The sequence below is a fragment of the Liolophura sinensis genome, chromosome 12 (assembly GCF_032854445.1).
Source record: "Liolophura sinensis isolate JHLJ2023 chromosome 12, CUHK_Ljap_v2, whole genome shotgun sequence".
Classification (NCBI taxonomy): Eukaryota; Metazoa; Mollusca; class Polyplacophora; order Chitonida; family Chitonidae; genus Liolophura; species Liolophura sinensis.
In genome coordinates, this window is record NC_088306.1 from 21007210 (window position 1) to 21024211 (window position 17002).

General features: G+C 40.0%; 1 protein-coding gene across 1 annotated transcript; it reads right to left on the reverse strand.

Annotated features, from left to right (window-relative positions):
- Positions 1-359: 359 nt before the first annotated feature.
- LOC135479507 (alpha-1,6-mannosyl-glycoprotein 4-beta-N-acetylglucosaminyltransferase-like) lies at positions 360-15682 on the reverse strand. The gene is made up of 4 exons (XM_064759372.1): positions 15606-15682; positions 13835-13878; positions 12901-12970; positions 360-1437 (listed from the first exon to the last, which is right to left on the reverse strand). Exons 3-4 carry the CDS (start codon positions 12944-12946, stop codon positions 602-604), a joined length of 882 nt encoding a protein of 293 aa, XP_064615442.1. The 5' UTR covers positions 12947-12970; positions 13835-13878; positions 15606-15682; the 3' UTR covers positions 360-601.
- Positions 15683-17002: the final 1320 nt, after the last annotated feature.

Consider the following 17002-nt stretch of genomic DNA (forward strand, 5'->3'; position numbering starts at 1 on the left):
TTTGTTTGGAAGATGTCTTATTATACTGCAGGGTCCTCTGTGGCTGAGGGGCTAGCGTGTCAGTGCGGCCCAATGACTCAAGAGCCTCTCAAACCCAGCTTATGCTGGCTTCCTCTCCGATCCTACGTGGGGAAGTTTGTGAGCAGCCTGCGAATGGTCGTGGGTTTCCCCGGGTTCTGCTCTGTGTCCTGCCACCATAATGCTGGCAGCCTTCATGTAAGTGAAATATTATTGTGTACGGCGTAAAACACCAATCAAATAAAGAAATAAATAAATCATACCGAAAAATGTAAGTTTTATGACTAAAAGAGATTTATTTGAGTCGACAATGCACTTTGTGGAGAGGGGTGGGGTGGGGATTTTAGGTTATTTATACTGCTTGGCTTTAATACCTTTAGGGTATTGTGCCTGTATTGTGGCAATTTATGATATTAACTCTGGTGCTGCCATCTTTCAATTCAGAAATAATTAATCAATCAATCAATTAATCAACTACTTTTCGGTAAAAGAAGAGGGAGTGGTAAAGTAGAATTATGTTTATATACGGGTATGTATTAGTCCAGTTTTATGGTCATCAAACTGAGGTTCAAAGTTTGTACAATCAGAGTTTGATGTCACAGAACGACTTTTGGATTCGTCTAATTCTGGCCTCCCACTCTGTTCGTTCTGGACCCGATATCCCCCACTTTTGTCGCTTGTGCACTGGCAAAGACGGACGATTCCACAACTGGAAATTGATATCCACCATTTCTTGTCGTCTGCCTAACAGAGACGACTGTATACCTTCGTGCTGGAATATTGTCGGTCGAGACACATATCGTTTAAACTGTAGATTAATTTCATTGAAATGAAGATAGAGGACGTCATTTGGTTGCTCGCTGTAGAATAAGGTAAGAAATTTGGCTAGCTTCGCAACGTCTGGAGAACGGTAAAACTTTCCAATGAATCCGATCTCTGAGAATTCCAGGCACACCCATTCGGGAACCTTTCCCATGAATCTTCTGATAGCTGTGACGTAACCAGGCACTGTAATAACGTCATCCTCCAGTTGAAGGTAGTATGCGGATATACGCTCGCTGTACGTCATCAAGAAGGCAAAGTCTAAGTTCTGCTTTGAGCGCCACCTGACGCGGGAAACGCTGTGGTTGTACGTCATTTCTAGATAATCGGGTGGGGTCGGATACAAAGTTGGATAAAAACTGTCCGGTGCTTCGATAGTTTGAAGTAGACCTGACTGGAAATGCTTTCGGTATTTATGAAGCAGCTGAACGTTGATCGCTTCTCGCGACGTTATCTCTCGGTCCGCCAACAAGACGACAATGGTGACGCTCTGACGTTCGTTTACGTCGGTGTTATTTATCAGCGAGTCTAGGGTCAGTTGAATGTATTGGGTACCATTTGGTCTGGACGCAGTCGGAATGCCAATAGTCATGAAACCTGAAAGAGCAGACGAAGTCTCACTGTATTTATGTGTTATATATTTGATTAATGTTTGGCGCAGAATTAACACATTTTTATTATACGATGGTAACAGAGAACGTCCGCCACCTGCCTAGGCGCTCTTTCCTCAAAGCCAGTTTTGACTAAGGTCAAATGTTGAATTGTTATTCAACTCGCCTACTTTTTGATAATATGATCTAAAATTCGGAATATGAACTGAGTGTTATTTTATAAAGTTGAATTTCAAAAAGTCCATGTAGAATTTGCCCCAGGTACCTAACAAACAGTTTAAAACAATCTCAAAATCGGAACAAGTCGAAAAGATGGAACGGCTCTTAAGTGTCTTGTAAACGACGATTAGCCCTTCGTTATTGGGGTCGTGAGTTCGAGCCCAACTCTCGCAGGCCAGGAAATTCATCTGGCACCTGGCGAGGTACAGCATTATGCATCTCATGCTGCTCGTTTGGGCGTTAAACATTAGTAAACTCAATGACAAGTAGTTACACCTCTATTTATCAGCAAAATCCCCTCACGTCACAAGACGTCAACGGCGACCACGGCAATATAATTATAGACATGCAGCATAGAAAGTAAAACCAGAGCAGCGACGACAGAGTGACAGTTGCCAAATGGTCACATGTAACCGATAAAATATGGTCTCCTGTCAATCTGCCTCAGTTAGGGTTTTATTCTAACTGTTCATGTAAATGCTTAAACAGTTCTAAATTACACGCCCCCTAGCACTATGGCTTAAACGGAAATAGGTCAAAAAAGTGCACTGATGTTCATTGCAACTGGACTAAACCATCACATTACAACAGTGGGACATTGTGTTTTACCAAGGCCGTCACTTTATCAATCACTTCGTGTGGTCCAATAAAAGCGCAAAAGATGTAAAATACAAAGAGAATGGTAGAGCAGCGGTGACAATGTAATTGTTGGCAAATGATCAAACATAACTCAGTCTGGTAAAGTCTGGTCTCTTTATGCAATTGCTTCAGTGGTAGCAACGTAGACACTCCATGGCACCATGACATTCGCAGAATTATGTAAAAAACTATAATGCAGCTATGTTGACAACAATGTATTGGACCTCACTGGTCTAGGTAGAATTACTCAAAATGTTGTGCTGTCGTCACGTTACCTATTGATATTACAACGACAGCATTAATAACAATGCAAAGAGACCAGGCCAGGGGGATACTTATCAGACCAGCAAATATCACAGTGTGAAAGATAGCCTCGATTGAAAAACCTGATCTGCAACAGCAGTGTGATAGTTAGCAAATGGGTCACATCCAATCGGCCACATCTGGCCTCTTGTTAATTTACCTCAATTACGAACTGATAAGATATCGCGAACATCACTGCGCTGAATGAGTTTTAAGGGCTCTGACCGCAAGGCAAGATCTGACCGGTGTCAGCGAGCTTGCTGTCACTGGACAAGCCGTCATGTGTGACTGGCGTCATCGGCATAGCGTCCCACAGAGGCAGAACTATACCTTTATTAAGTCTTAAGTCTACCTCCTTCGCCGTCGAATCTGGCAAGAATGATGATAAAAGCGATGCTAAACCTCTTTCCTCCCATCATAATGCTGGCCGCCGTCTTATAAGTGAAATATTCTTGAGTACGGCGTATAAAAACTATGAAATAAACAAATAAATACCTGATGTCTTCAAAAAGACCTGAACATTAAACAGCTACACCAATGTCAAAACCTCTGCTTTTTGACAGCAGAGGTTAAATGATAACGACCAGGACAAGTCTAAAAAGCTTTCTTAAATTTTACTAAAATGCAGAGTATTAAAAGCACTATCGTCTCCCCCCAACAAAATGTTGGCCGCCGTCTTATAAGTGAAATATTTTTGCGTACGGCACAAAATACCAATCAAATAAATAAAAAAATAAAACCACTCTAGCTAGATTGGGGAGATGATACGGAAACAGCCCATACACCTATCGCTGACGTATATAATGACTACACTTTCAAACATTATTACAGTATAGTTGCCTTACTCAATGTTATATAATGACTACACTTTCAAACATTATTACAGTATAGTTGCCTTACTCAATGTTATATAATGACTACACTTTCAAACATTATTACAGTATAGTTGCCTTACTCAATGTTATATAATGACTACACTTTCAAACATTATCACAGTATAGTTGCCTTACTCAATGTTATATAATGACTACACTTTCAAACATTATTACAGTATAGTTGCCTTACTCAATGTTATACCTGTCTTCTTCTCAGGCAGGCAATATTATCACGTTACATCAGGCGAATTTTACGGACACTGCCAAAGATTTTTTTACTGTAGAAGACTCTTCATTTGCATGAGCTAAATAGTGTTATTTCGCCGTAAATCTCTTTGAACTATGGTGTTAGCTGTGTACCATAGACGTTATCATTAACGTTTTTTATCATTTTAGAATTTCTGACTAGTTTCTATTAGAATTGGAATATCTCTAAAACTACATCCGAACCCCTAATCAGGGGTACTCAAATACTTACATTTGTTTTACGATCTGCCTGGGAGATACTGATATTGCGTAATCATTTGGTATATAGCGAAAAGGCAAAAGATTAGTTCTCTCAAAACATATGTGTGACGGGCTTTTGCGCTTCAAAGTTTTCTAGAAAGAGAGGTTGGTCTATTAATAATGTTTTCTCTCTAATACACTGACGTCATTAAGAATCGATCAGGTCAGTATAGTTTAGCACTCTAGTATAAACGCTTGGTCTAGCTGCATTTGTTGTAGTGCGAGACAATGTTCTGTTATACATGTACATAGTGTTTTCCGCAGTGGTCTCCATTGTCTCTTTAAAGGCGTTCCTTTTTCCAAGATAAGCCTCTCTGGCAGGAGCAATTTCCCTTCAAGGTCTCAACCCATTACAGCAATTTTATTCACTTTGAACAACACTGCTACTTGAGGAATGCATCATTCAGAATAGCTTTTGCTTGTCACAACTATCCCCTGTTTAGAAAACACCCTCTCACTACAGTACATTACATCAGAGTAGAACCTTTCCTTGCTGGGCTACTCGCTTCAAGAGGTTCCTTAACTTCTAAAAAAACTATCCCGTAAGAAAAATCTATCCACGTGGAGCGCTTCCACTATCCAGATCCACCATTATTGTGTGAGTTGAAGAAACTTATGTTGTTTTTGGTTAACAAAATATTTCCCTCAAGACTTTTTTCTTTCTTCCCACAGTTCTTGTTCAGGACCTTCTTGATTGTTCAGTCGTCTGATTTCAGCTGGAATTAATCCCTTTCTTTCAGAGCTAGAATCGTTCATGGAAGCATTCGGGCTGAACATTAGGTCTATCAGGGGCTCTCGTTTGCGATGGAGGCTCGAAACGAATCCTCTGTGTTGAAATATGGTAGGTTTCCTAAGATACCTCCTAAACTGGAGCATCATTTCGTTAAAGTGAAGGAGGAGGACGTCGTTGGGTTGTTCATTGTAGAAAAGTTTAAGGAGGCTGGCTAACTTCGTGAGATCGTACGAATGAAAGAGTTTTGCAATGAAGCCAAGTTCACTGAACTCCAAACAAGTCCACACGCCCGACCACCAGTCCTGTCCTGCTTTTCTGTTTATTCTGGCAATGTACTGTTTTATTAGCCTCACATATATGGGCACAGTAACTACGTCGTCTTCCAACTGAAGATAAAACTCAGAGATGCTTTGACTTTATTGCATGAGGAAGGCAAAATCGAAATTCTGTTTTGAACGCCAGATGATCTGATCCATTGGATGCTTGTAAGTCGTCCTAAGGTTAGACAAGGACGGATAAAACTCACGCGGTGCTTCAATGATCTGGATGAAGCCAGAGTCGATGTAGGTTGGGTAAATCAATGTGATTTTTGTCCTCAACTCGCTTCGCAAACTTGGATCAAAATCTGACAAGAAAACAACTACCACAACTTCACTTTTGTCCTCTTCTCTGCTATGTTTGATCAAAGAATCTAGTGTCTCCTGTAGGTACCAGCGATCAGACCGTCTGTGCATTGTCGGGAGGCCTATGGTCAGGAATCCTGTAAAAACACCAGAACCACAAGCATTATACGTCCTGAATGGGGAATCCCATGCCTCTGCAGATTGCTCGTTGATTTTCACGCCATTTCTACACTATAAGAAATCAAACTGAGGTGATCCAAGGTGATCTCGCTGTCACTCAACTTTCTTTTCTATTTATAAAGATAACCCGGTACTTATCCATGATCTGGAGCGTGGAGAAAATGACTGACTTGAAAAGCAGAGATTGCTCTTGATGTTGGGAAATCCAGAAGGATTTAACATGATACATGCACCGGCCTCTGTTTTCAAGCGTATGTACAATGGCTGATATATAGAGCAGAGTTTGTTCTTGTATTCGCCAAGCCTCAAAGGAACAGATTTATTTACAACAATACTTTATGAAGTAAGCAATTAAGCTACTACGCTAAGCAACTACGTTTCCATCATTTTCTTATATTGGCACTGGCCAAGCTAATCCAAAAAGTTGGAATGTGTTTTGATTTAGATGAATTTACAAATGTGTTTACCGAAGACTGTAACTTTAGCGCAGTTTTACTTGTTTCAGATTTATTATTCTTATGTTGGGTTTTTACCTAAACATTTTTATTTCATTAAATGAAAACGTTTAGACAGCATCATCTCTTATCAAATAATGCATAACTGAGTGATTGCACATCGCACAATATACAATAACAACGTGATGGTTTAGCTGCAAATATACATTTATTATTTCCCTTTTAGTTGGCAAAATATCTCCTTAAAACGCCTTTTCCTTTCTTCGACCATTGGCTGCTCTGGACCTTGCAGATAATTTATTCGTCTACGTTCAATGGGAAGAACTGTCTTCCTGGTCTGCTTCGAAATGAAATGACTCATAGAAATATTCAGGCTGAACATCACGTCTTTCATGGGGTTCCGTCTTAAAACGAGGCTGGGTATGTTCCCTTGATGGTGAAATATGATAGGCGTTCTAATGTACCGCTTAAACTGCAACATCATCTCATTAAAGTGAAGGAGGATGACGTCATTTGGCTGTTCATTATAGAAGATCATGAGAAGTCTCGCTAACTTAACGAGATCATACGAATGAAAGAGTTTAGCGAGAAAACCCTGATCACTGAATTCTACACAAGTCCACACACCTGGCCAGTATAGATCTTCGGCTTTTTCTTTGGTTATTTTTCGTATGAACAATTTTATTGTAAACACATAATTGGGCACAGTGACAACGTCGTCTTCCAGCTGAAGATAAAACTCTGAAATGTTTTGGCTATAGAGCATCAGAAAGGCGAAATCCACGTTCATTTTGAATCGCCATACAACCTGGTCCACTGGGTGCTGATAAGTCGTCTTTAGGTTAGCAAAAGATGGATAAAACTGACTCGGTGCTTCAATAATCTGGATAAAACCAGAGTCAATGAACATTTGGTAATTCGCTGCAAGTTTTCTCTTCAATAAGTTTCTAATAATTGGGTCAAAATCTGACAAGAAAACGACTAGCACGATTTCGCGTTGTCTGTCCCAAAGGCTGCTGTGTTTGATCAGCGAATCTATAGTGTTCTTTAGATACCAATAACCTGGCCCTCTGTAAATTGTCGGGAGGCCTATTGTCAGAAATCCTGAAAAAAAAAAACAACATCAAAATCACAGGCATTACCACCAACCAGACCATCTTCGGTCATCTCCAGAAATCTCGCGTATTACAACGATTTCTGTTAACGCCTACCGTTTTCTTAAAAAAAAGAAGTGAGGGTACATTTCATACCAAGCAATATGTGTCCTCTTTTTTCTTGCAATTTGTCCTAAGAAATAAAGGTGGTACAGATTTGCTTTCCGAACCCATTTATGACCCATACAAAGTATGGTGGAATAAATTCCATTTGGGTTAAAGATGCAGCGTGCATTTATTTTATGAATGTGGAACATGGGAGCACAGAGGAGGAGAGACCTGGCTACGTTCTAAGGTGGATGAATCCCAGTAGCTGGCACATGAAGTGTGGGTTTAATGACAACATGGGAGAAGCAACAACTAGATTTACCGACATTGTTCGTTTTCACCACTGGTACAATAAGTTCTCAACGGCATTCGTGGAGTAGTATGACCAGTTTTACCAGTTCGCCCAGGGCCTCTTAATCTTCCATAAGTATGTGTTGCAAGTCTATATGACACACGTGGAAACATCCTTCAGTAAGTTGCAAAAGACTGACAGAATACAGAATGTCTCGCTCAGCCACATAAACACTGGCAGAACACAGAATGTCTCTACTGGTCACATAAATACTGACAGAATACAGAATGCCTCACTCAGCCACATAAACACTGGCAGAACACAGACTGTCTCAACCGGTCACATAAATACTGACAGAATACAGAATGTCTTAACCGGTCACATAAATACTGACATCACACGGAATGTCTCAACCGGTCACATAAATACTGACATCACACGGAATGTCTCAACCGGTCACATAAATACTGACAGAATACAGAATGTCTAACTCAGCCACATAAACACTGGCAAAACACAGAATGTCTCAACTGGTCACATAAATACTGAAAGAATACACAATATCTCACCCGTCACATAAATACTGACACAACACATTATGTCTCCCACAGTCAAATAAGTACATATAGTATACTAAGTACATATAGTATACTGATCTAACTGAAAATGTCTCACCCATCCACATAAAAACTGACCTAAATCAAAATGCCTCACCCAGCCACATAAATACTGGCTGGACACAGAATGTATCACCCAGCCACATAAATACTGGCTGGACACAAAATGTATCATCCAGCCACATAAATACTGGCTCGACACAAAATGTCTCATCCAGCCACATAAAAACTGGCTGGACACGAATTGTCTCACCCAGCCACTTAAATACTGGCTGGACACAAAATGTCTCACCCAGCCACATAAATACTAACTGGACACAAACTGTCTCACTCAGCCACATAAATACTGGCCGGGGATATGTCTCACCCAGGCACATAAAACCTGACCTAAATCAAAATGTCTCACCCAGCCACATAAATACAGACTGGAGAAAAAATGTCTCACCCAGCCGCATAAAAACTGACTGGACACAATGCGTCTCACCCGCACCCAGCCACATAAAAACTGGCTGGGAACTAAATGTCTCACCCTGCCACATAAATACTGACCTAACTCAAAATGTTTCACCCAGCCACATAAATACTGGTTAGACACAAAATGTCTCACCCAGCCGCATAAAAACTGACTGGACACAATGCGTCTCACCCTCACCCAGCCACATAAAAACTGGCTGGGGACTAAATGTCTCACCCTGCCACATAAATACTGACCTAACTCAAAATGTTTCACCCAGCCACATAAATACTGGTTAGACACAAAATGTCTCACCCAGCCACATAAATACTGGCTGGGGACAAAATGTCTCACCAGGCCACATAAAAACTGACCTAACTGAAAATGTCTCACCCAGCCACATAAATACTGACTGGCCATAAAATGTCTCACCTAGTCAATTAAATACTGGCTGGACACACAATGTCTCACCCAACCACATAAATACTAACTTGACACAAACTGTCTCAGTCAGCCACTTAAATACTGGCAGAACACAGAATGTCTCACTCAGCCACATAAGCACTGGCAGAACACAGAATGTCTCAACCAGTCACATAAATACTGACTGGACACAAAATGTGTCACCCAGCCACAAAATACTGGCTGGAGACAAAATATATCACCCAGCCACATAAATACTGACAGAACACAGACTGTATCACTCAGCCACATAAATACTGACAGAACACATTATGTCTGCCCCAGTCAAATATGTAAATGTATGCTGACCTAACAGAAAATGTCTCACCCATCCACATAAATGCTGACCTAACTCAAAATGTCTCACCCAGCCACTTAAATACTGGCTGGAGACAAAATGTCTCATCTAGCCTCATAAATACTGACAGAACACAGAATGTCTCACTTAAGCACATAAATACTGGCAGAACACAGAATGACTCACCCAGCCACTTAAATACTGGCACAACACAGAATGTCTCATCCGGTCACATAAATACTGACAGAATACAGAATGTCTCACTCAGCCACATAAACACTGGCACAACACTGAATGTCCCATCCGGTCACATAAATACTGACAGAATACAGAATGTCTCACTCAGCCACTTAAATACTGGCACAACACAGAATGTCTCATCCGTCACATAAATACTGACAGAATATAAAATGTCTCACTCACCCACATAAACACTTGCAGGACACAGAATGTCTCAACCGGTCACATAAATACTGACAGAATACAGAATGTCCCACCCAGCCAGATAAACACTGGCAAAACACAGAATGTCTCAACTGGTCACATAAATACTGACATCACACAGAATACAGATAATCTCACTCACCCACATAAACACTTGCAGAACACAGAATGTCTCAACCGGTCACATAAATACTGACATCACACAGAATACAGAATGTCTCACTCACCCACATAAACACTGGCAGAACACAGAATGTCTCAACCGGTCACATAAATACTGACAGAATACAGAATGTCTCACTCTCCCACATAAACACTTGCAGAACACAGAATGTCTCAACCGGTCACATAAATACTGACAGGATATAGAATGTCTCACTCAGCCACATAAACACTGGCAGAACACAGAATGTCTCAACCGGTCACATAAATACTGACAGAATATAGAATGTCTCACTCAGCCACATAAACACTGGCAGAACACAGACTGTCTCAATCGGTCACATAAACACTGACATCACACAGAATGTCTTAACTGGTCAGATAAATACTGACAGCATATAGAATGTCTCACTCAGCCACATAAACACTGGCAGAACACAGGCTGTCTCAACCGGTCACATAAATACTGACAGAATATAGAATGTCTCACTCAGCCACATAACACTGGCATAACACAGAATGTCTCAACCGGTCACATAAATACTGACATCACACGGAATGTCTCAACCGGTCACATAAATACTGACAGAATACAGAATGTCTTAACCGGTCACATAAATTCTGACACAACAAATTATGTCTCCCACTGTAATATGAGTACATGTGTAATGGCCTACCACATAAATACTGGCTGGAGACAAAATGTTTCCCCCGGTCAAATAAATACTGACAGAACACAGAATGTCTCACATGCATAAATACTGGTCAATAACAAACAATGCAGTACACTCAATCATAACACACTGCTATCGGAGACACGGTGTAATCTTGGTGGTGAAATCCACGAAAACAAAAATCTTTTCAAATGAGTCAGGATCGAAAACCCATGTCATAATTAACCAATCGCTACTCCCCAACTTAAAATGTGGTAGGAAATAACTTATGCGAGGAAAAGTCTTGCTTAACACAGGTCATTAGGGATCTTCTGTTGCGGTTTTTCTTGATGTTGTTATGAAATACTATTATTGTAGAGCCTGGCTGGTTTTACTTGTAAAGAGCTTCGCTGGTTCTACTTATAAAAGACTTCTCTTGTCTTACTTGTAAAGGACTCCGCTAGTTCTACTTATAAAACACTTCTCTTGTCTTACTTGTAAAAGATTCCGCTAATTCTACTTATAAAAGACTTCTCCTGTCTTACTTGTACAGGACTCCGCTAGTTCTACTTATGAAAGACTTCTCCTGTCTTACTTGTACAGGACTCCGCTAGTTCTACTTATAAAAGACTTCTCTTGTCTTACTTGTAAAGGGCTCCGCTAGTTCTACTTATAAAACACTTCTCCTGTCTTACTTGTAAAGGATTCCGCTAGTTCTACTTATAAAACACTTCTCCTGTCTTACTTGTAAAGGGCTCTGCTGGTTTTACTTATAAAACACTTCTCTTGTCCTACTTGTACAGGACTCCGCTAGTTCTACTTATAAAACACTTCTCTTGTCTTACATGTAAAGGACTCCGCTAGTTCTACTTATAAAAGACTTCTCCTGTCTTACTTGTAAAGGACCCCGCTAGTTCTACTTATAAAAGACCTCTCCTGTCTTACTTGTACAGGACTCCGCTAGTTCTACTTATAAAACACTTCTCTTGTCTTACTTGTACAGGACTCCGCTAGTTCTACTTTTAAAAGACTTCTCTTGTCCTACTTGTAAAGAACTCCGCTAGTTCTACTTATAAAACACTTCTCCTGTCTTACTTGTAAAGGACCCCGCTAGTTCTACTTATAAAAGACTTCTCTTGTCTTACTTGTAAAGGACCCCGCTAGTTCTACTTATAAAAGACTTCTCTTGTCCTACTTGTAAAGGACTTCGCTAGTTCTACTTATAAAACACTTCTCTTGTCCTACTTGTAAAGGACTCCGCTAGTTCTACTTATAAAAGACTTCTCCTGTCTTACTTGTAAAGGATTCTGCTAGTTCTACTTATAAAACACTTCTCTTGTCTTACTTGTACAGGACTCCGCTAGTTCTACTTATAAAAGACTTCTCTTGTCCTACTTGTAAAGGACCCCGCTAGTTCTACTTATAAAAGACTTCTCCTGTCTTACTTGTAAAGGATTCCGCTAGTTCTACTTATAAAAGACTTCTCTTGTCCTACTTGTAAAGGACTTCGCTAGTTCTACTTATAAAACACTTCTCCTGTCTTACTTGTAAAGGACTCCGCTAGTTCTATTTATAAAACACTTCTCTTGTCTTACTTGGAAATGCCTCCGCTTGTTACCACGAGTTCACGACAATAACCACGACATTTATAAAGTTGCGTATATATGTACGAGACAGCTAGATTCGAATACACAACACCCAACCTGATGAATTTCTTTGGGATGATGTTCACAAAAATGTTCACAAAAATGGTGTTTGCGATTCCTGAAAAGGAGTGATCTACACCACCCTAATGGCGTCCTCTGTTGCGTCCTAATGATTTTAAGCCTTCCTCTCGTCGCCGTCGATCACTTTGACCATTAAGCTCACAGACGTGAATCCAGCCCTCACAGGAGGTTTGTTAAGGGGCGAGTGCACAAAGCCACGTTTAGGCTTAAGTTATACTTAATAAAATGTGAGTTAAACATTTATTTTTGAATTTTACATGCTTTAAATAAAAAACATTTGGGGATCTTGGGCCATAAATTGCGCATTTTGTCTGTTTCGAGGTTTCAAAACTTGACTTAATTCAATTTGTGGAATAGACCCTGGTACCGGAAGTAGGTGTTTCATTGCGAGAACTTCCACTTCTTCCATTTATGAAACTTATCACCTTCAGAAATGTTGAGTGTCACGTTAAGTAACAATCAAATAAATAAATACTCTTATTAAACCATGTCAGATTTGTCAAGGCCCTAATATCGTGATTAAGATGAATTGCTTGTAATTTGCAGAAGTTGAAGACATGTTCTACGGCAAACACAAATAAAGTACAACACGAAGAATAATTACCTTTTTTCTCCCGCCTCTTGCCGGCAACAAGTGCGCTTTGGTACATTTCCTCCGTAAACTCTCCGACACCCTGTCAGAAAAAAATAGTTGTAGTTTCATCCACTTTTTGTTCCCTGAAAACTGCTTTTTTATTATTCGGGATCGTATCTAAAAAAATAATTCATTCATATATCATCGACAGGGGCTGACAGTCGTGTTGATATAAAGGAAAATAGGGCACATTTTTTAGGCATGTTACGACTGTATCTCAGCAAAATTTTGTATGTCACAGAAATATTATACACTGCCTTCACTTTTTTTCTTGTAGAGCGTACCACGCTGTCGCCGCATCTCTGGTTTTACTCTGTATGCAAATCCGGAGTGTTGAGAATAGGTATAACATGGTTTGCTTGTTTGCCTGTTGTTTAAACACCATGCTCGGATTTTTTCTACTCATATGACGGCGGTAAGCATCATGAGTGGAAGAAACCGAAGTGCTTGAATTATAAACCAACAAGTTTAGGCAAATTATTAACGAAGTTTTCATGTGTGACGTACAAATATAGACCCCATATTCAAATTTGGTGAAAAACAAATGGTCTTTAACAAATGTTAGGCTCTTACAACTGTCACTCGGTAGTTGTCAATAGCTTACTGTCACCAAGGTCAAACGAAGACTAACAGCGGAGTAATATACCCAATCCCTGAACTATTTTTATCAAGTTTGAGGCTGTTTTTCTTCTATGACTTTGACAGCCATTCTCCTTAAACTCCAGACCGGTAGAAGACGTGTAGTCTGTTTCTAGAACAATACTTTCAGTATGCTTGCTCTAATGGAATATAAGCTCGATTATCACATCAGTCCAATCTACAAATTATACACAATCGATCTACACCGGAATCAGCAATAAACAATCTATACGTATATGATAGAGTGAATGACTGGTGAACTTACCGCAGAGTGTAAGTGTTTTGGAACTTGTCTTAAAGTCGCTTCATCTCAAAATGGTAAAAACAGAAAAAAACGAAAAAGAATCAAAACATACTGTGGACGTTATCACCCACTTCCAATCAAAAATTGTCTTCAAAGATTTTGTTTCCTTTTGCCTATAAGGCCACTTATGGGGGACAGCAGTCACCAGGCAAAACACCTTCACGGGGTCACAGTATACTAACAGCCAGTACATATCACCATTAGTCTGGAGACATATTCACAGTGCTGCCTCACTGAAACACCATGCAAACACCCTTACCCAATATACTAGCAGGAATAACCTGCTAATGCTCATTCTCATCATGCAGCAGTCACGAGGCACAACACTCTCACTCAGTCACAGTATACAAACAGCCAGTATTTATCACCATTAGTCTGGCAGCATTTTCACTGTGCTGCTTCACTGAAACACCCTGCAGCAGTCAACATGCACAACACTCGCACTCCGTAACAGTATACTTACAACCAGTACATACCACCACTAGTCTGGAGACATATTCACAGTGCTGCCTCACTGAAACACCATGCAAACACACTTACCCAGTATACTAGCAGGAATAGCCAATACTCATCCTCATCATGCAGCAGTCACGAAGCACCACAATCTCACTCAGTCACAGTATACAAACAGCCAGTATTTATCACCATTAGTCTGGGAGCATTTTCACAGTGCAGCTTCACTGAAACACCATGCAGCAGCCAACAGGCACAACACTCGCACGCCGTAACAGTATACTAACAACCAGTACATACCACCACTAGTCTACACTATTCACAGTGCTGCTTCACTGAAACACCATGCAGCAGTCAACAGGCACAACACTCGCACGCCGTAACAGTATACTAACAACCAGTACATACCACCACTAGTCTGGGGACATATTCACAGCGCTGCCTCACTGAAACACCATGCAAACACCCTCATGCAGTCACGGTATACTAACAGGAATAACCAATACTCATCCTCATTATGCATAAGCTTAGGTTTAACACCAATCTCTCTTTGCCTCGGGTGACGTCATAATTATTCAAAAGCTAGTTGCATGCTAGCAAATGGACGTGGAGAGTAATTTATTTTACAAAGGCTGCACCAACAAGCGGTTAGAACAAATTTGCACGCAGTAACACAACCTATACTACTATCCCTGGGAACAGACTACATCGCGTTAATTTCCCAACATCCATCTGTAAATCTATTCTGCAGTTAGATCCTATACTGCAAGAAAGAAAAAAAATCCCTTTTTAGGCCATATTAAACCAAAACGGGTAGACAATTTCAAATATAGCAGTGTCAGTAATAGGGTCTGTAGATAAATCGATAACAGTTCAGGAAACTGGTGTCGCCCTCCGTCAAAACATGTTAACTCCGCCCAATATCCAGAATGCCACTGGTTTTGAATAGTCCTGACCTCAACCGAGGCAATGTGTTTTTGCCGCCGAAACCGAGCTCATGGACTTAGGTATTAGAAAAAGTGTTCTAACTAGATTTTACTTACAAGAAAATGAACTTCCAACCTATCCATGTCTTGTGGTTACGTGTTACTGACTAAAGGCAGTATTGGTAGCAAATATGACTGATTTTAAAGATAGCCGAATATGGGAGAACTTGGTATAAGAAACAGACTGTAGCCCAGGGATAGACAGTAATTTAGCCCCAGGTTTCCGACTTGAGAGGTGACCGCTCTAACCACTTGTCTACCAGTCAAAATTACGTTTGTAAAAACAAAAATACCGTAAGTAGCTTCCAGGATTTCTGAACGGTGCACTGAACGTTGGCAAACGTAGCGTCGAATTGACGTCAGCGAGCACGCAACGCTGGTCCATTTCTTAGTTACGTCAGAGATGCTCACACAAGGCTTCGTGCTGGTGGATGTGGGCTCACCTGTTAACCCAGAGAACTCAGTTATCTCCCTTTTCAAGAAATTTATATATTTATATTTTCATTTTTTTATTCATTTATTTTTTTTATTTATTTGATTGGTGTGTTACGCCGTACTCAAGAATATTTCACTTATACGACGGCAGCCAGCATAATGATGGGAGAAAAGGGGGAAATCCTCGACAATCCGCACATTGGCAGATCTGCTCACGTTCAGTTAAAGAAATCAAAACATCTAGTTGAGACTTTGAAATGTTATATATTGATTATTCTGCAAATAAATATGAAAGACCGTTCAAATTAAGAAATATACTTATACATCTGGTGAAAGTGTGGCTTTGTAGAGTGACTTAATATTTTTACAATGGTAAGAACATGACAGGCTTCATTTCCCCTGCCTTCATTGTTCATGGGGTCTCGGTGACAATTACGCCCAATTGCACAGCCTGACCACTGCGTTTAAGACCACTTTTCTTTCTTTCATCTGAAGGCGCCATATGTTGTGAAGTTCACCAGTAACTTGCCAAAGGTAGATGCTTTTCCCCGGACTCTCGGGTTGTCACCAATAATGCATAAAACGGACTGTCATGACATAAATTAATAACTCTCCGGCTAGGCGTTAAACAAATATAAACTAAACCAAATTTTACCTTGAAGCAAAAACGAGGTACAGGACATTTTTATTTTCAATATAAAGAAAATTTTCTTATTTTCTAAATCGTATCTTTATAAAATTGGTAGGGAACAGGATGATGCTTATGAATTTTGTAACAACAAAAAAAGAATTCAATGAACATTTATTTCTACAATGTGAAAACGCTAAAAATTTTGATATCGTCTTTTGAAAAGTGGCTAAGGCAGGAATGCACGTTTACTTGCAGCATAAACAACGTTACAGTAATTCTAGCCCTAGCCAACGAAAAAACAATAATAAACACTCTACTTATATTAACAAAGCAGTGGATTTTTGGGTCAAAAACAAAAGTTAAGAAACCATTACATTTAGAAAATATACTGACAAAAATCGTCCAATAATTAGAATGAAAGAATATATTGCCACAATAACGAGGATGGAAAATCACTTCAGAGAGAAATGGAGTAGTAGCTATACGTTATTCAAAGAACAACCAAATGAATAACAAACGTGAGTGGAAATGAGAGGGAAAGACGGGCTGTTGCATATAGAGATTAGTCCTCTGACTGGTGAAAAGAAATAGAAAATCAAATTACTTGTCATAGTACGTGTGCGA

What these genes read in the sequence shown, in the direction of transcription:
- LOC135479507 (XM_064759372.1), bottom strand. Translation starts at nt 12,946, where the DNA reads ATGTACCAAAGCGCACTTGTTGCCGGCAAGAGGCGGGAGAAAAAAG. An exon ending in CAAGAGGCGGGAGAAAAAAG is followed by an intron (nt 1,438 to 12,900) that starts GTAATTATTCTT and finishes CTGCTCTTTCAG; the next exon opens with GTTTCATGACTATTGGCATT.